The following is a 20,257-nucleotide window of genomic DNA, read 5'->3' on the forward strand; positions in this document are numbered from 1 at the left end:
AAGGGGTGTCACACCCAGCACTGATCCGACCTTGTCTAAGGTTATGAGAAATGCCTCTGCATCTTGACCTGTAGCTGCCATTCTGAAAATTTCAGCTGTCTTTTTCTTTCTGCAATTGTTCTCCATACTTCTTGGTGCAAAAGCAACAATTCTACTTTGCTATGTGGATGATTGCAATCAGATGCAAAAAGGGGCAAATTATATAGCTGCAAAACTTTATAGGTGCATTTGTGCTATAATTCAACGTCGTCCAATCCATCTTTTGTGAATGGGACCTTGAGACAGAGCAGATAGCAGCTGCAACACTTACAATTCATGGTGCCATCAGTGAATGCAATCCATCCTTTGTGAACTTGCTCATCTAAGTGCAAAATACAAAGCTGTTATTAACACAGCTGTCTAGAAAAAATGGCCTATGTGAAAGACAGCGACAAACCACAAAGCACCTATTCTGTAAATGGTTAAGGGAAGCGCCGCACCACAAAGAACCATTTCAACCAAACTGCCTTGAAGTATCCTGTCTGCCACACATTAAGCATGTAACTCTACCACTGTGTGATGAAATCGTCAATTCATAATGAAAGCGGATCTGTAGGCGTTTCCCACAGTGAGATCATTCCTTTCTCTATTTGTGCCTCTGACTTACCAAAGGGGGCATTTTAGAGACAGAGAGAAGGGATGTGGTCAAGTGTGCTCGAACAAATTGATAACTGCGGTGAAATTTAGAGGAATAGACTGGGTTATTATTCCCCTTGTGTTTTCTTTCATTTACATAAATCTTAAACTTAAATTTCTGAGGCATTTTCACAAAAAGGTGAAACTTCAAAGAAATAAAAGTCAACCTTGTGACCCTTCAGAATATCAAAACAAACTGTTAGTATTTCTCATGTGCCTGACACTCCCAGTGACTCCTCATCATCACTTCCACATTGCCTCCCTTTTATTCCCCCATTTTCACACCCCGGCGAGACTCATCTCCTACTTTACGCCTCTATTGTTACACAGTTCCGTGGTTTGTAATCTTAATCCTTACTGGCTCCCACCCAGGCCCTTCACACCTCAGTGTGGCCTCCACACCTGAAAGGAGATTAGCTGACCATCGCCTCCCCTCCTCCCTCTGCTTCAGTCCTCACTTCTTCTCACTCTTCACCTTGCTCCAGTGTCGCCACACGCTGCTCCGCCTTTTTACCCCCCCTTCTGTGTAGAGCCTGAAGTCCGGGATAAGGTTACTGTACTGGGGTCGCTGACCGGCATGAAGAGGTAAGTTATTGGGTCATGAGAAGGAGAGAGACACCCCCCGCCTGGGTGCAGACGCTGATGTCATGGCGAGGCGCCTCAGGGACACGCTGCAGACTGGTGATGTCATAGTGTGCTTGAAAATCTGGTGGATGGGTGATTGGAGGAGATGGGTGTATGAATGTGTTTGAAATTAAACAGATGATGGCGAGGTCAGTGTAGCAAGATAATGTCACCCCTACTGTGTGTATTTTCATTGATGCAATGAGACTGGATCTGGTGCAATTCATAAACAAAGGGATGGAATTAGTCAAAACTGACATCAAAGAGCGACTGTGTATCGTCTCGTTTTTTTCTTATTGTCATACCCCAGCACCACAGCCAAAAGCAGTAAAGATGTTCCCAAAAGTCCCGTGACTGGCGAAGGTGCCAGTGAGTGCGCCTACTGTAATTCAAGGACAGTGACGAATGCCTTCCTGTCAACCACAGAGACGTTCCGCATCAGACGGTTAAAGTATTCGTCTGTCCGTGTTTTTGTTTGTTTGTTTGGTGAGGTGGTAGAGGGTTGGGGAGGTGCAGCGCTGGCCAGTATAGGTGTGACCTTGTAAAAGAGAAGTGTTGAAAAATTAATGTGAGAAACACGACCGCTTGTTTTTTTTCTTTTGCACTTCAGAATCTCCACAGTTCATAAATTATATTTATTCCTTTTTTTTTTATTAAACAATTGTATGGAGACCCTTGGCAGGTGTGGTATTATAGTGACCGAAGACCGACCTAGCAGCATTAAACTGATTTATATCTTTAATGTGAAATATTTTAGCCGCATGCCGATCAGGTTTTACATTGAGGCTGTAAAGCAATCAGTGAGCTCAACAATTCACCACATCAGTCATGGTTGTACTGAGTCACACACAGTCTGTGAGGTGAACAAAGAGTCACAGTGCACACTCGCTGACTGTACTGTAGGTTCAGTGTGTAGGAATTAGGGGGTTATATTGGCAGAAATGGAATATGATATGAAAAGTATGTTTCCTTTAGTGTGTAATCGCCTGAAAATAAGAATTGTTTTGCTTTCGTTTTTGGCCATTTATATGAGTAGGTCCTTATCCACTGAGATCATCATGTTGCACCACCATGATGATACAGTAGTTTAAAATGGACAAACAAAATACTGGCACTAGACAGGGCCATTTACATTATTGCATCTGCCACCATATTTAGCAGCCCCTCTGCAAAACGCAGATTTGCGTACTGTTGATATAGAGCGGAAGAGATCTCTGTAGATAATTCAGTTCCTAGTAAAATCCTTTTGAACGTCTGGATCTTGACTAACCAGAGGAAAAAAGCACGCAGCCCGTCTGCATGATGCCAGATAGCATCATAGAAACACAGATTTGTAACGTAAAAACAGCTTGATTCAGTATTTGTGCAGGTTTAAATCACCTGGTCTGTTTGTCCTGGAGAGGGACAATTCCAATTCATCAAATACTGCTCGTTTGTCAGTAGACCTTCACGTCTAAATTTGATGCACTAGGTTCCCTTGCATGTTTTTTGTTGTCATTTAGGAATGGCATGTAAATTTACACTTTGCATATCCAGTATGTCTTTTCAAACTACAGTTCTGTTTTCAGAGGAAATGTACAACTTCTGCTCATTACATGCATACGGTGAATTTCAAAACACACTTACACTTACAATGGAGATACGGTTATTTTTCATGATTATTTCCTTGTGCAACAAAAACACATGGTTCATTTTAGAGAAAAAAAATCAGGGTTTGCCTTTACATTCAATAAATAATATATAAAAAATAAAAAAGACAGCATAAGAAGCAGTCGCTGGCACATATTACGGTGGTTACCTGCGTCATTAGAAACTAATGCTGCCCGGCCGAGATACAAGCCCAGAGCATATCATACTGCCACAAAAGATGCTTCTTTGTGTTAGCGTCTGACACCGGCACTGACAAAGTTGCCATATTTGACAAGCTTGGAGCGAGAATGGACTACATAAGCAGGTGCAAGGCTAGCGCCCAATTTCCGACATACCAAACAGCGTTAAAGAAACACTGATTTGTAATGTAAAACTGCTTTTTTTTAAAGGATTTTCTCTGGTTTACATCACCGTGTCCATTTGTTTTGGAAAGGAGAAGACCCCATGTGGACAGTTCCACTCCCATTAAAAACCTCTTAAACAATGAATACTGAAGGAATTCTAAATGGGAGACGGATCTGCAATCCTCACCACCAGACACCACGAAATCCCTGTAAATCTTCCACACTGTCCCTTTAGAGACACCACCTAAAGGATAAGCTTTGATGTGTGGTTGCTGGACATGCCATGCCTGTAAGTGTGTGTTACTACCCAAAGGAGAAAGTGTTGACCTCTCTGTCCCCACCATGCCTCAGGCTGACTGAGCAGATCAAAAATAGCTGTGTAATGTGAGGGACAGCTGTGATTTTGTGTGTGTGTATACAGGCTCGAACATGCAAAGACAGCATAAACAGGTGCCTTGCACACACACACGCACACAAACTCTGATATCCCACATTCCAGCACAAGGCTGAGCCCGCTCCTCCTTTTCCTCACACCCTTCATCTGACGCTCTTAAGACTCCCAAACACTTTGATTGTAGGATCAATTTACACTAATAGTGAAACATTAGTGGGAGGTAACTCTCTGTCAGATAGTTATGGATTGTGCTGTATGGAGGATGAGGTCACCAAGAAAACACATAGCTGCTCTGCCTCACTGTCACTCTTCTAATTGGACCGACAGGCCGGGTCATATCGCTCCTGAGTTAAGATCTTAATCTCCTCAATAGGATTGATGCCGACAATGTTTTATACCCAGTGGACACAAATATTGACACATGTATCCAGATGTATGTGATGATGTGTAACATGAGGCTGACGCTCTGTCAGAGATGGCAGGTGATCTGTTGACCCTTGAGGATGATGAGTTCATGCACAGGGCGCAGGGTGAGGGATACAGCTGCATGTGAGGGTTGGGTGCAGAGGGGTGTGGATTTGGTACATTGTGTTACAGCTTCAGCATCACTACCAGTTGTCTGCCTGGTAAGCCTCACAGCTAGCCCCCCCCCTCCAACCGGTATGATGAAATCACGGACAGCTGTTGTTCGGTGTGGCAAGACAGGCAACCAAATTCACCTGGGAAGCACCCAAATGGATGCCGACCACATCGCTCCGCCACAGTCCTCTGCAGCGCGTGGTGGGAAAAACACAGTTACGGCATGAGGGCGCAGGCTCCATTAGGGGCCATCAAATATTCATCTGCCATACGGCACCGAGCCCATGGCTTCATCCTCACAGCATCGTGCAACAATCCATCGTTAAAATTCCTCCCGAAAACAACAACAACACAGTGAAGAGCCTGTAGTGCAAGAGCTAAGAAACCGCTTTAATTATCTTTGACCTCACACCAGGAAACACTGATTTATTTATTGATGAGTACCGGCAATGCACAAATCACTTAATACACCAACTATACACATCTAATGGCTGTTCAATTAGCACAATACTTTCACATGACAAACTAGCCAATGACTGTTTAATGGAGGGAGAAGTTTGCTTTCTCACCTGCCCACATTACATTAACAACCAACTAATGTCCACACAGACATTAATGAAGACAACAATGACATCACCAGACTGACCACACGGTTCAGTCCGTTGACTTAACTCCAAACAGTCAATAAAAACTCCATCAATGAATCCAAGCAGGCCTATCCAGACAGCGATCAGGTCTTAAATGTGTTTAGCGCTGCTGTTGGGGCTGTAATTGCCTTAGCAGGCTCGCAGGCTGGCTGTAACGACATTATCAACCTGTTAACAACCACAGAGGAGCTGGAGTTGTTCCTCTAAAGGTTCTGTCATCCGTCAATTTATGGCCTGTGGTTGTTTATCTGCAGTGCTTTTTGTTCGGGTCTCACATTTTGGACAAGAGATGATCAAAACAACAACAAAAAAGGCTTGTAATGTCTAATACTGTGTTAAATGGTGTCAAGAAACATACCCGAGGTCACACCAGGGGGCAGCATCACCACGTTTTTCAGACATCACTCTCAGTTCTTGGATGTTATTTACTGCACAACACAAAAACACAATTGGAGCACTGTTGATGCGGAAAGTTACATATGAAGCCTTCCCTTCATATCAGCACAGGAATGCAAAGTGTTAGGGTTTAAACCACCATACCAACATTTCCTTGCTGGGCAGGCAGTGGCAGTCATTTGTTTACACCATTTGCATGACATAATCCATATGCAAGTTCTTCTTTTTACTGTACAAATAAATAGGGCAAGGTTTTCCATTACGCTTCACGTGAGCATCAAACACACCATGAAGCCAGTATTCGCAGTATTTCCATAAAACTTTTCCTCAGATTCAACCGCTTCATCAGCATGTTCCAGCACCTACTTGATAATAGATCACACTGATATATAGCATACTGATTAAAATGTTTCGCATCATGGTCAGACATCATCTTGTATTGTTGGTTGCATCAGATAAGTCCCATCGGTCTACACAAACATTTCCACATAAATCAGCAATTTCAGTTTCTCCTTGCTAAATGAGGTTGAAATGATGGAAAAACAAGATATAGGGTTATTTTTTATTTACTATTGGACTCGTGAGGCTGGCTGTTTCCCCTGTTTCACTCTTTATGCTAAGTTAAGCCTTATATTTATTTTTTTTCCTGCTAAGTTTTGTCAGCAGTGATAATCCTGAACTAAAATAGACAAGTCTATTTTTTCAGACAAGTCTTTTGTTTCTTACTCCTCCTGTGATTCTGAAAAATTAAAACTTCTTTCAAATGTTATTTTCTTTTCTTTAAAGTCATTACTCAAAAACTTCTTGAGCTATCTGGTTGCCAGTGGTGCCTTTAGGTTTGGGGCCTGTTGAGACTTCAGTCAAAATGATTAATAAATAGCCCTTGAACTAAAAATGTAGGCTGCATGCTGAAAAAAAGAAGAGGCCCTAATAATAATAAAAATATAAATATAAATAAATTAACCAATAATGTTTCATTCTGTTTGTACTTGTACATGAATACTATACTTAGTTGCATTACACCACCGTTAACTTAAATATATAAATATATATTTAATTATTTTTCAAACTCTAGTCAAAACATTTTTAAGATGGCATTTGTTAAGTATTCTGTTTCTTCCCATACTAATTACCAACAGCTACAAATATCTTTATCACAACTCAATTAATCTGGAAAGTTTTTAAGGCTAAATAATGTGCCACAGTGCATTAAAAAAAAGCATAAAAATAGAGCTTGTTCATCAAGAACCCCTTCCCCCTTCAGAGGTCCAGGCTAAGCCCCAAATGTCCTCAAATCCTAGGAGCGCCCCTGTTGAACACAATACTGACAAAGATAACTAGTTGTACTCATCAGTTGTTTTTGCAACCAATGTATCAGTGTTAGAGTAACAATACTGATTGACATCCACAGAAATCAAACATCAAATGTCAGACATCTAGAACAATCATCAAAACTAAATATATTTTTTAAGATTTATAGATAATATAGGTTAATCCAGTATGAGGAAAATACTGTAGATGGAAAAAAAAACTTTCAACCCTTAAAAATTAGTCTTGGCAGAGGAACTTTGACAAATATGAGACATCACTTTGTCCTTTGGCGGGCAGAGAGGAATCATCAAAGCCTTTGTGGAAAATGACGTTCATGGTTCTGTCTCATTTCTGATTGACGCAACTGGAGATGTTACTCTCTCCCTCGGTCCCCCCTATACTGAGCACACTAATAACTGAGCTATTTGTTAGAGACTTTCAAATACTGTGTCCATTCCGTCATTTAAACACAAAAACATAGTTTTGAGAAACTAAATCTAATGAGGAACTTAAAGATAGCTCTAAACATTCTTGCACTGACTAGTTTACCTGTGGTAAAGTGATATAGAGTATTATATAACCCCCCCAAATGTGGATGATGGTTTCAGGAGCTTACAGGAACACATCATCCCAGTGATACCTAAATATGGCATTCTGCTAGCTGTTTACTAAGAAACAGACACAATATGTGCTGTGAGAGGTCGACTGGCTTGATTTGCAATGTAAATCAGGCAGGAGGAACATTAGTGGTATATCTATCAGTAACATGTATTCACTGTACGCTGTATGCCAGTCAGTGAGACTTCAGAGTGACAAAACAGAAAATCACCTCCCTCAGGTAATGGAAGCTGGTGTACAGTTTGGTGGCGCTTTAAAAATTTTTTTTGGTTAAATTCAGATAACTTAATCCTTCATACTATACTGCACATTGTGCCTACTCCTCAGGATGTTACCACGGTTTGGAAAGCAATGCTGGATGTTTGTAGCAATCCTGATCTGTGGGATATTTGTCAGCAACAGCATTTGTGGCTGCTCAGGTAAGAATGTTTAACAAAGACTTTAAGCTAACCAGTATTTCTCAACACGGCTTAGTTTCTGTTATACAGATTACCATGTATATTATATTAAGTTGGGCAATGTAATGATTTAATAATACTTCTTTACAAGAAGGGAGTATTAAATACTTTAAGTTGTGGAGAAGACATTGTCTATATTGTACACTGTAATGTACGCTGTATTTTTAAGGTGTACATGTTAAGAAGAAATAAATGGAATAATTCTTAAGATTCTAGCGCTTGCTTTTTAATAAACGGCATTTACTTGTGCTTTTACTTTCAATACTTAATATCATAAACTTACTTTTGATGCTTAAGTGCAATCAGTTTTTGTTGTGCTTTTTACAGACGAAAATGGCAGCTGCAGACAAAAAAATATACTTTTTGTCAGTGCCAAAAACATAAGTCAAGATCACTTTCCAACAGGTAAGCTTGACAACAATGTCAAAGGATACTTGTGAATTGACTGTTTGTTGTTTTGTGTTAATTTTTTCCGATGTAAAGTGTTCTCAAGGACTCTGAAAAGCACTATATAAGTTTGTTGTGTTATTTTTCTTATTCTTATTATTGAGGTTTAAAATACAACTCTGAGTATACGGTGCTCTAACATCATATTTCAGAAGCTGTCTATCACAATGTCAGTGGAACTAAATTCTGTTTTAATATCAGGATGGACAAAACACAGCATGCAGGTACAGTTACCTTATAATTAGCCTGGTTTGAGCCCATTGCAAATAACCATTCAGTTGTTTCTCTTGGTCTCTTGATGAATGCGACCGTTCTTTGGTTTGTATTTTAAGCCTGTTGTAACGGAAGCGATTTCAACTGCAGCCTTAAAATAAGTGCTGACCAAAAGAACTACAGCCTGATTCTGAATAAAGAGATTCTTTCCAAGCAAGATATTGTACTGATGAAATCACCGAATCAGAAGTACAGTTGTTTGCCATCAATTCTCCACAACAAAACTGAAGGTACTGCTAACACCCTTATGCTTTGTGAATTCTTTGTTTTTAAGAATGCATATGCCATGTATGTCACCTCTTTAGTCTTTACTCTTGTTTTTAATTGTACAATTAAGGGATATTGATGATGATGCAAAAAAAAAAAAAATCATTGCAACTGAACACTGCTCACACAGACAGTATTAAGGAGTACATATATGCAAAAAAAAAGTAATGATCGACTGCCCCCTAATGGTCATGAAAGTTCTTTACTGAAATAGGTTATACACAGCCAATGTTTCCTCTCTTATTAATCAATCATCTTCTACAACATTTGTCCTTTAGATGACTTCTTTTTAGAAATGCATAAATGCTTGGACAAAGGTAAAACACCAGCAAAGCTCCTAATTTCATATCAGCACATATTTCACAGCAGTGGTAGCACTCTTAACAAGGCATGTCTGATTATGTCACGTTTTAATATGTTGAAGGTGTAACAAATATTAAGTTGAGCCAAAAGGACCTCTGCGGAAACAATACGTATGATAAAGAAGCTTGCAAAGGTATTTTTTTTAAGTTCATAACATTGGATTATTTAAAACATACTTCAGTAAACATTTTTATCACTCAACCAAAAAGCATTGTTGTGAAATCAAATGTCTCTGTTTGTGTATGCATGTCTCTGTTTTAATATGCAGATTTGTCAGCAACAGACTACAAAATAACCATCGTTAATGAAAACGTGCTGCATTTTGTGTCATGTGAGCCACCAGAAGAAACCTCAATCCCTTCTCTTTCTGTCCCCCCACCTGTCGGCAATAATGGCACCGGGCTCAGCCCAGAGAATGCAGCGTAAGTATCAAAATTATTTTGGCAATATTACGGGATACAACCGCTACTATTTGGTGTGGCATTGCAAGGAGCTGTGACGATGACTACATGGGGAAAAATGATTTGTATGTTTTGTTTTGTTTTTCATTACAGAAATATCATGAATAATATGTCTTCTCTGCTGGACGACATCGGCAATTCCAGCAGAGCGACCATCTCAATCGGCCAAATTAAAGGGATGATCTTTAAACTCTCCACTGAAAATCAAGCCGCCATCAACTATGAAATTACAACAAGTGGTGATATGAATGTAAGCAGTATGCCTTCATACAAGAATAAAAACAATATTAGAGTTACATCAACCTGTTTTTGTTTCTGATTTTTAAGAATGCTGCGCCCAGCCTCTCTCGATCAGTGCAAATCCCTTCAGAGGCCAGCGCCGTGGCAGTAAAAAATAATGGTTCATTTGCTGCAGTTCTACTTTTTCCAGGAATGCATCAGGTAAAGCATGTCAAAAAAGTTGTCCATTTTTGGACAACTTTAATATAAATATAATATTAACATCCACACCAGAAACTGTGTATGACTGTGCACGTTACTTCACACAGGACGAGCCCGAAAGCAATTTTCTCAACGATGAGGTCGTGGGAATTGAAATGGGAACAGAAATATCCGGACTCTCTAATACCATTGACATTCAATACAGTGGTGTGGACAAGGTAAAAGAGATGACTCACCTAAACGATATATCAGTTAATAATAACTGATTATGAAAAGAGCGAGTTTACTGATTTGACTTTTTTACTTTTTTATTCTGATACAGAATGGAAGAATTGCTTCTTGCAGGTCGTGGAATGGAAAAGGTACTGTAGAAAACAGAGTTGCTCAATACCATTTGCTTAAAATGCTGGGTTGGGTGTTGGCCAGTGTGCAACTGTATGCACCAATCCAATACTACATAATCTTATCAGTTAGCTTTAAATTATTTCTCACCTGCATCAAACTGAACTGAAAATCAAAACTTCTTTGCTGCTCTAAACAATGTATCCTCATACAACACCTCATATGATATCCTTTTTAGTGCCCCATGACTTATGTCACAATCTTAACGGAAAGTTACAGAGGTTAGGTTTAGGCAAGAAAAGTTACTGTGTTAGGTTTAATAATAATAATAATAATAATAATAATAATAATAATAATAATAATAATAATAATAATAATGATAATGATAATGATAATGATGATGATAATGATGATGATAATGATAATAATAATAACTTAACTATTTAAAGAACAACCCCAACCACCTAACTGCTTGGGACTACTTTCCTTACTGCTATTAGCGCAGTGGTCACCTGATCGCAGCTTCCAAAATATGTGGGTTATGCATGAATTACTAGCTCATGATCATGTAGGATATGAACACATTTTTGTGCATCACTTTTCATAGAGAAAAGTGCATAAGAATAGCCTGCTCTAAAACAGTATAGCCCACACAGCAATTTGTGCTGAAAAGCTACTGGCAACTACTGTTTAGAGCAGCCAAGAATAATTTATTTCTGGTAATGTTAGTTAGCACTAATGTTAGCAGTTAACAAAATATTGGCAATTTGGCAATATTTTACACTGGAAAGTCCCACCAGTTTGGGGTTTAACCTGAGCCAAGCCATACAACAATGATAGCAATTATTTCACATCCACACATGGTTTATAATATACAGCTGCTTTTTTTATTTTTTATGCAATGGTCAGTAACAATCAGTTATCAAGTTCAGGTATCCAGAAGTTAAAAAATGGGACTAAAAATATTCTTTTGATACTTTAAAATTACCTTGAACAATTTCCAAGTGTTTGTCACACCTCTTTCATCCATTATTGTGAAAAATACTTTGAAGGACATTAATGTCAACTGCACTTTTCTCCTACTGTAGGGAAAAAGGCGAAGTGGGTCACACATGGCTGTAGGACAAACGAGACCAGTGACAGCATCACGTGCCAGTGCAATCATCTGACATTTTTTGCAATACTGATGGTAAAATGATGGCATTCCAAATCAATCCAGTTTCATAATTTCACACATAATCTAACATGTCTTTCTCTATATCAGTCACCCCAATCTGGAAACATAAGCGCTTCAGATTTCAAGTCTCTGACCTATATCACATCGATCGGCTGTGGCTTGTCAATGTTTTTCTTGACAATCGCTCTCTTCATGTTTTGTCTTATGAGGTAAGGAACTAATATCGAAACTGGTAACTGGGAATAAATGCAGATCACAATGCCTCACACTCTGAAAATCACACTCACCAGAAGGGAAAAACAATGTGGGTCCCAAGATGCAACTGAGGGCTGCACACTAACAAAATGTCTGCAGCTAGCTATAAACATCAGATTTCCGCATGTCAAGGGATTATTTAGCATCCTATGTCAACAAGACAGAGAAAGGTATATTGACAAACTCAAACTGCTTCACTTTAAAAATGATCCCACTGAATGGTCAGCAGTACAATACTCAAGTATTTACAACTAGGGGCATCCAGTGGCTTAGTGGATTGAGCAGGCACCCCATGTATAATGGCACTGCTGTGCCACAGCAGTCACGGGTTCAAGTCCAGCTCGCAGCCCTTTGCTGCATGTCGTCCCCTCTCTCTCCCCCTTTCGCACTGCTGATCTGTCCTATCTAATAAAGGCAAAAATGCCAAAAAATAATCTTTAAAAAAAAAGTATTTACAACTATTTATTCAAATTACCAAGTAAGATCATCATTTAACCTAAAAACAGATCAAAACCAGAACTTGCAGTTTAGTTAGCTTTAACCTCTAGGGTTTGTCTGGTCTAAGTAGCAAAATGTTTGCTGCATGTAGCCTACTGAGTATCAGGTTTTAAGTTTCATTCCTCTTGCTGATGTCTCCCATCTTATGCTTCGAGGTCCAGTGTGCAAGATTTAAGGAGATTTAGTGACATCTAGTGGTGAGGATTGCAGATTGCAACCAGCAGAAACTTCTCGCAGTTATGATTCTGTCAGTGTTCAGGAGGTACAGTATTAACCAGGAGGTCTACCATCTTACCATGACAGTAGTTCATCCCACCACACAGCAGCGTTACAGCATCTTTTCTGTTCTTTGCTAGCAGATGTAGACAATGAGGCACCTCGTCACAGTACAAAGTCAATGGGGGCAGGACTTCAATGCGCCATGTATCTATTGCTACTGGTTGGAATAGCACTATCCTCTTCCTGTTTTGGTGTCACAGTGATTGACGCACTTCACATCACTGTGCAAGGCTTATGAGACCAATATGTAGCCAATGGTGTTGCCATTCTAGAGCTTTAACATTGTGCAACCAACATTTACTTCATAACGAAAAATCAAAGCCAAAAAATGGTCATTGTCCACTTCCAACATCTTTTACCTTTTGCTGACACAAAACTAACTTCATCCACAGAAGAGGGAAGGCAAGCCAATCGACTAAGCTCCTGATGAACCTCTTTGTTGCCATGTTCACTCTGAACTTGTCCTTCCTGGTAAATGAGAGCATCGCCAAACTGGGGAACTTCAGCGCATGCGTGGCGGTGGCAATGGCTATGCACTACACCATGCTGGCCACTTTTAACTGGTTCTTCATCGAGGCTCTACATGTGTACTTTAATCTGTGGAAGCTTCCGACTAAAGTCACACATTACATGATGAAGATGTGCGTCACAGGATGGGGTAAGAGAACTGAACCATAAGAAGCTGAATAAAAGAATCATTATCACACCACAAAAGTATGACACAAACGTATACTTTCTCTTTAGTCACTCCAGCTGTTGTGGTAATCGCTCTCCTTGCCTCAAAACAATATGATTACATAAAAATTCAAACCGATGATGGGAATTCAGCGACAATGTAAGCAACCCCTATTAGCTACTGTGTCATTTCTTATTCACAAGGAGAGATTCATGTCACTAAGTGGATCATTATTCATGATTTTCAGGTGCTGGATCCCTGATGCTGTGGTCCACCAGGGGGTGAACATTGGTTATTATGCTGTAGTCTTCATCTTCACCTTTGTGGTATTCATCATAACTGTGCGGCAGATTGTTCTCATTAAGCCCGTGGCAAGGAAAGCTCAGAACCACAGCTCCATCAAGACAAACTCCTTCTCCATTATAGGCCTGTTCCTCCTGCTCGGCATCACCTGGGCTTTTGCTTTCTTCAGCTATGGACCTCTGCGCATACCCTCCTACTACATCTTTACCATCCTCAACTCATTTCAAGGTAGAGTCCTGACCGAGACACATCCGTTTAAACTATACTCAAACTTTCTAATTCATTTTTCAAGGAATGGCAGGATTTTTTGTTAAGGACCTAAAAATGAACTAACGATATCGACAGAATGCAAAGAATACTTTTGAAATTATCTTAAAGATGCTGTATTGTGATGCAGAGATATCTAATGAAATAAGCATGCTAACCAGCTAGCCCTGTTGCGTCCTGTCTTCTAAAACTACTTGTACTTAGAGAGGCCATGAGTCACTGTCTGGCCTCAGTCCAACATGAAAGGACGAAGAAGCCAAGTCCAGTGTTGTTTTTTGTTGTTCTGAGAAACTTGCATTCTCTTCAAACATAAAATTCAGGGATCATTTTATGTCACCGACTTTCTCTTTCATAATCGGAGAAGCCTTTTTTTGGTCCCATCTTATTTGCTCAGTGAAATGTACGTAGTCAACCAAAGACTTGATCAAGAACAAAAGTTCTCAAAAGTTGTCCTACAGGGACAGTTCCTGCAGCGGAGACATGCTGAAGCCCCCTGAATAAGTGACATATTTTATAGACATTTCATATAATATTCAGTTTATGACAATGACATAAACTAACTATAACTAACAAATACTAAATTGAATGAATGCATGGGGTTTGTGTAAAACAAGCAATTAGAATGAATTCTAAGCAGGTTGGTTCCTGTGAATATTTTTTTTTATCTGATTTTAGTGGTTTTAGGAACTCTTTGTATCATTTTCTGTTTTTTTATGACATTTTTTCAAACAAGACTATATCGTAATTTCAAGATGAGTAATTTAATGTACATGTATTCACAGAAAGGCATGAAACAATTTTAGATATAGACCTGTTGATTTAAAAAAAAAAAAAGACTTCTTATACCCTTTAAAGTCTAGTGTTGCTCCTCCGCCCCTTAAAGCTTTGGTACTGGTACCTGGTACACAACTGGTTTAGAGCATGTAGCCAGGCCATACACATTGCACTTTTAAATACATATTTTCAATGTTTCAGTGTAACCTGTCTTCAATGTTTCTGCAGGTTTCTTCCTGTTCATCTACTATTACAACTCCAGCAAGATTGTTGCACAGGAAAGAAACTCCATAGTCAGCAGCAGCAGCACTGCTACATCAAACACAGATGTCACACCTCCACATTGATAAAGTTTCTTTGCCTTTAAGTGGGGACAGAAAAGGGTTCTGAGATTATTTTAGACACAAGAGGGCAGCATTTTATATCATATAGTCAAGCAGAGCCTCTGTTGAATGAGGTGCTGTTAAATTGCTTTAAAAAAAATTATTTTTCTCATTCTTACTGATTACCCGGCTAATCTGGATTACCTTCATAAAGAAAGTATGTCATGAATCAAGCGGTGACGGAGGAGATGGAGTAATCTCCTGGAAATCATTTGCGCTAATGACTCAGCAGAAGCCCTGCTTTAGTCACAGCTAAGCATGCAGTAAAGGTTATGAGTCACTTAGACTATATCACAGAGCTCTTAAATCAAGGCTTCAGTCATACACTGGAATGCAGAGTGCAAATGTTTAGGAAAAAATAATGTGAACCTTTTATGACTGATGTGGTTGTCATATGGACAGAGGATGGCCAAACACAGAAAAAAATAAGGTGGAAGGAAGTCCTGCCTCTCACACTCTTTACAGTGTTGGGGGCCGAGCTAGCCAGCTAGTGCTTTGCGTGCCTGCAGATAATTACCTTGTGCCTACAGAGAGCAGTATCCACTGTGCGGGGAGTCTTAACTGGCTAACAAGAAATGAGCTCATGGCTACCTATAGTGATAAGAGGCCTGAGGGCACACTACTATGTTGAAACTCTTCTCTGAAATATGGCTGTAGTTAACTAGCATTTATACCATTTAATAAGATAAGTGTATCTTGGCAATCTGCATCACGTTAATGACCAGGGGTCATTGGGAATTGTGTACTATTTGTGTTGTTATCCATTTATTCAATTTTTCAGTATACTTAATATTATTAAGATCTGATGTTCTTTTTTTTTTTACATTAACACACATTCATAACAGATTTCATATTAAAGGTAGAGTTCATCTCAAAAACAAAAATATATATTTTTCCTCTTAGCAGTGGTGCTATTTATCAATCTGGATTGCTTCGGTGTGAGTTGCTGAGTGTTGGAGATATCGGCAGTAGTGTCTGTCTTCTCTCCAGTATAACGGAACTAGATGGCACTCATCTTGAGGCAAAATGAATTTTAAAAACTCAACAGAAATGTCTCTTTCCAGAAGTCCAAGTTGCACAGGATTATCCACAGATTAAAGTTTTATGTAGGAACTATTTTCTTTTTACCAAATCACAACCCCCAACTGTATCACTGGACAGAAGGAAGCGTGCATCTCCTCTTGGACGAGAGACGCATGCTCATGACAGTGCAAGGTGTCAACATTAACGGTGTCCTCCTCGACTGAAATATAATGTTAGTTAGCTCAGTGGTGCTAGGTGCGCTAGCAGTAGATGCACACATCTCTCTATGAAGTGACACATTTCTGTAGAGAGAAAAAAGTTCTGACATGAAACTGCTCACAAGTTTTGTGGATTATCTTGAGTGACCAAGTCAAAAGGTTCTGGAAAGGGACATTACTGTTGAGTTTTCTAAACATATTTTTGGTGCTTTGAGCACCACAAGCTGAGTGCCACCTAGCTCCATTATAATGGAGAGAAGGCAGACATCTCTACAGTCGACATCTCCAATACTCAGAAACACACAACAAAACAATCTAGATTGATAAATAGTACTACATGTAAGAGGAAATTGTTTTTTTGTTTTTTTTAGGTAACCGTGTCTTTTAAACATTTACCATGTTATATATTTGTGGATATAGAGAATTATTATTATATTATTAACAAATATCTGTTTTATTTGCTATTTACACTTTTTATGTTTTTATTGTATTCTAATTAAAGGAAACACAGTCTTGTCTTTTATTTTATTATTTGTGATCATAATGGGTTGTCAAGGTTTGTTTTAATGGAGTGTGGTGTGATCTTCGACTCAGCAATTCACATTTGCAGACAAATGTGTAACTGCTTTTGTGAATTAAACTGTACAGTGCAATAAAGTTTAAGCTATCATACATGGACACCAGAGTAGTCTTTCCATATGCAGAGCGCTGGGTGTATAAGGGTGGGGGGTGACATTCAGAGAGCGGACTCTGTTTATTTGTCCATGACTGATTAATCTTCTAAATGACCGCAGCGTGCCAGCTGAAAACTAGGGTAATTACTGCCATACACATCTGATTTGTGTTGCCCCCCAAAAAAGGCCTTTCATGCAGAGCACAGCAGGCTTCTATGATGTACCTGTGTGTGTCCGCGTGTTAGAGATCGCTAGGTAAACCACAGCAGAGCCTCCAGCCAGGAACTGAGATCACACATGATGGTAAAACCCACTGTAGAAAAGATATTTGACAGGCCAAAGCCAAAGGTGAACAACGCTACGTTTTGCTCATTACTTTAAAAAATCAAAAATCAATTTTTCCACATAGAGATTATGACTTGAAGTGTTGTTTTACTGCTTTCCTAAAAACATAATTCTAGCCATGTATGAAGAGGCGCCCATGTGTCAAGCTTCTGGGAACATTTAGTCAATCTGATTTCAAAATGAGAAGGGCGAAGAATGTTCAATTTTCACGCTATGCTATAAAACTGTCTGTTAGAAGAGTGAAAATGTGGCCTCCAGAATCAAATTTGAACATGTGTAGATGTGTTTCTTTATGTGGAGGGAATCTGAGACAGCACTTTTAATTGCTCTCATTTTCAAACCACATGTACAGTAGCAGTTTGGAGGAGCACCAACAAGAACACATCTTTGGGTTTTGTACCAAGGCCAAATGACACAAAATACTCTAGGATACTGAAGTAAAGGTGAGTGAAATCATGGGTGGATTTCTGGGACGCATAGACGTTATACTCAGAAGAGAACTGTTCTTGCAAAAATGCAAAATTTCCATCATGTGGTCCTTCTCACCTCCTTCTGATGAAAGATCATTAGTCTTTTGCAGAACAGGAACAATAATAATAACACAGCTCCTAATAACAGCCAAAGTGTGAATTGGTTTGGCTTTATGATTGGCGTATTTCAGGTGCAGGAAAAGAGACATCAGCTTTGCGTGTATTTTATTAAATGGAGTCTGGACTGAATCCTGCCCTGTAAAAACCAAATTGCAGATCTCAAATGACCTATAAAGCCTGAGGTCTTGTTCCTGGAACCTTGCGTGTCTGGAGGAAATATGATTAGTCAAATATAGCTGCTCATGCACGTAGATGTAGCACTTATTTAACCTAATAATAATGTGCAGCTTTATAACTGGCTTTTATCAGCGTGGAAATAAAATTTGACCCTTCTAGCATTCTTAAGATATGAGAATGGTAAGTGGACTTTATTTTATGCACCCCTATTTTGCCGTTTTCTTTAGGTCAAGGCACTTCCTAGCAGCACCCCCTCCCCCTTTCTCCATTCTCCTTTTTCATAATTCCCCAAAATGATTTATTTCCTAGTAACTTTGCTCGTGAAATTGATGTGGACCCGGGGTCTTTGTAGCGTCTGGTTTCCCCGCTGGCTGCAGTAAAATCAGGCTAAGGTCCAGGCACAGGGCAGCGCTTGCGTGACTGAGCAACACCCCCTCTGCCTCCTTGCATGTCACGATGTGGCCCCCAGACTCAAAGCACTCAGGTTGATAGATTTGAGGGCCCATAGTTAAGTGTGTAGATTTATGATGGGCGGTTGCAGCATGTCAGAGAAAGTGTGTTACTTTAGCAGGGAGCACGAAATGAGGCCTCTTCCTACAGGAAAAAGAGGAGAGAACTGGGGGCGGGGGAGAAAAATCCAAGGTGCTTTCAGGTTACTGGCCGTGACTTGGGAAACTCTCCAAACAACACACCGCCTAGTGATTCGGGAGGGGTGGCCAGATGGCTGCATGCACAGCACTTGACTGAGATGAACTGTCTCGTCCTGGAAGTTGACTCCAGCTCTGCTTTTGCTGTTCATCAACATCTTTCATCAGGTAGGGTGAGAATGGACGGGTCACGAAAGGGGAGAAGAGGAAAGGAGGGGGAGATGACTGAGGGCACGACCTGTTGAAACATTTAGATTGAAAACTTGACCTCTGGATTTCAAGCTTCTCCTCCCTACAACTGCCTGTCTCCCCTTCTCACGTCATGTGCAACAGCAGGAAGGTTCATTCCCCTTCACATCACGTAACAGGGTTCTCTTTGTCCCCTCTCGACCTTTGCGGCTCTTCATCACTCACTCACCGCTGCGTGAAGTGCCTGATAAAAGTGGAGAAAGCTAAAGAAGTCTCACACATTCAGATCTCTCATCATAAGCCACTAGATTTATCACAATCGCTCTATCATGCAGTTGACAAGTACAAGTATGGGGTTTTGCTGCATGTGTTGCATGCAAAAAATGCAAAGAATTTTGCGGTAATTTTGCTGTAATTTTTGTTCAAGCCTCAGAAAGGACAAATAATAATAGAGACAGGAGGAGAATTTATGTTTGTTACTGTACATTGTTTGAAAAAAAAAAACACTTGTGAAGTAACTTTCAGGGGCAGCAAGAAAAGTCATATTTCACAGTTGCCGCAGAGCTTTCAGAGCAGGCTGAACAAATAAAAGCGGTTGTCAACATCTAATATTGATAACACATGTGATAAATCTGCAAAATGCAGTTCATTTACATGCAACATATACATGTCTGTATATCATCCTTGGTTCTGAGAAGACACTGCTGCCAGCATTTCACTCTGAAGTATTTCCTCTTTCAAACAGGATTTAAACAGACCTCATAACTACCAGTCTGGTCCCACACTTCAGAGACATGAAAGCTCATGGTTAAGAAGCTAAATCCGTCTGGATTCACTCATACTGCGCCTAGTTTGCTTGCTATTGACTTGGCTGTCGTTTGGCCTTTAAAATTCACACTTGGTGAAGTTGTGGTATTTGCTTCACACAAATGGTGCAGGCTTTCCCACAACCATGGAGAGTTTACTACGAGGACTGTTTCACCCGCTGATTTAATGCTGCAAAATCTTCACAGGTAGAAAAGGAGCACCTAGTTTTTTGTTGTTAAGTAAACAAAATCCAGCCTTTTCCAAACATCTCATGCCAACATTATCTCGATATAAAATAACTACATCCAGTTGTGAGGAAGCAAAACCTGGCATATGCAAAACGTCATGATGCTAATGTCCACACAATATGACACTGTAACATTTTTAGACAATTAAAATATTGTTTGACATCATATTAAGGTAAGGTATGCTGCCAGCTAGGAATAAATAGCAAAATATCATAATAATCAAAAATGAACTTAAGAATTTGCAGTTATTATCAACTATATAAGGTAAATATATGTCAGTGTTGTGTTTAGATGATGTATCCTCTTACAACTGTTTGTATGATATCCTACAAATTAGCGTTCCACTTAACATAAAGTTACATAATTATAGTAAACTTTCAGAGGTTAGTTTTAAGCAAGTTAAGTTACTATGGTTAGATTTAGGGAAAAGAAACACT

At 39.6% G+C, this 20,257-nt stretch overlaps 1 protein-coding gene across 1 annotated transcript; it reads left to right on the plus strand.

Moving 5' to 3' along the window:
• The first annotated feature begins 7,325 nt into the window (after nucleotides 1–7,325).
• LOC121953890 (adhesion G protein-coupled receptor G5-like) lies at nucleotides 7,326–16,821 on the plus strand. Its single transcript, XM_042501151.2, has 18 exons — nucleotides 7,326–7,458; nucleotides 7,566–7,657; nucleotides 8,024–8,101; nucleotides 8,296–8,367; nucleotides 8,476–8,646; nucleotides 8,962–9,000; nucleotides 9,108–9,179; nucleotides 9,315–9,468; nucleotides 9,601–9,757; nucleotides 9,835–9,948; nucleotides 10,056–10,166; nucleotides 10,271–10,310; nucleotides 11,379–11,479; nucleotides 11,555–11,676; nucleotides 12,892–13,157; nucleotides 13,244–13,334; nucleotides 13,423–13,706; nucleotides 14,748–16,821. Exons 2-18 carry the CDS (start codon nucleotides 7,567–7,569, stop codon nucleotides 14,864–14,866), a joined length of 2,082 nt encoding a protein of 693 aa, XP_042357085.2. The 5' UTR covers nucleotides 7,326–7,458; nucleotide 7,566; the 3' UTR covers nucleotides 14,867–16,821.
• Nucleotides 16,822–20,257: the final 3,436 nt, after the last annotated feature.

Source organism: Plectropomus leopardus, chromosome 14 (genome assembly GCF_026936395.1).
Source record: "Plectropomus leopardus strain MGB_pleo_1.0 chromosome 14, ASM2693639v1, whole genome shotgun sequence".
In the NCBI taxonomy this organism is placed as follows: Eukaryota; Metazoa; Chordata; class Actinopteri; order Perciformes; family Serranidae; genus Plectropomus; species Plectropomus leopardus.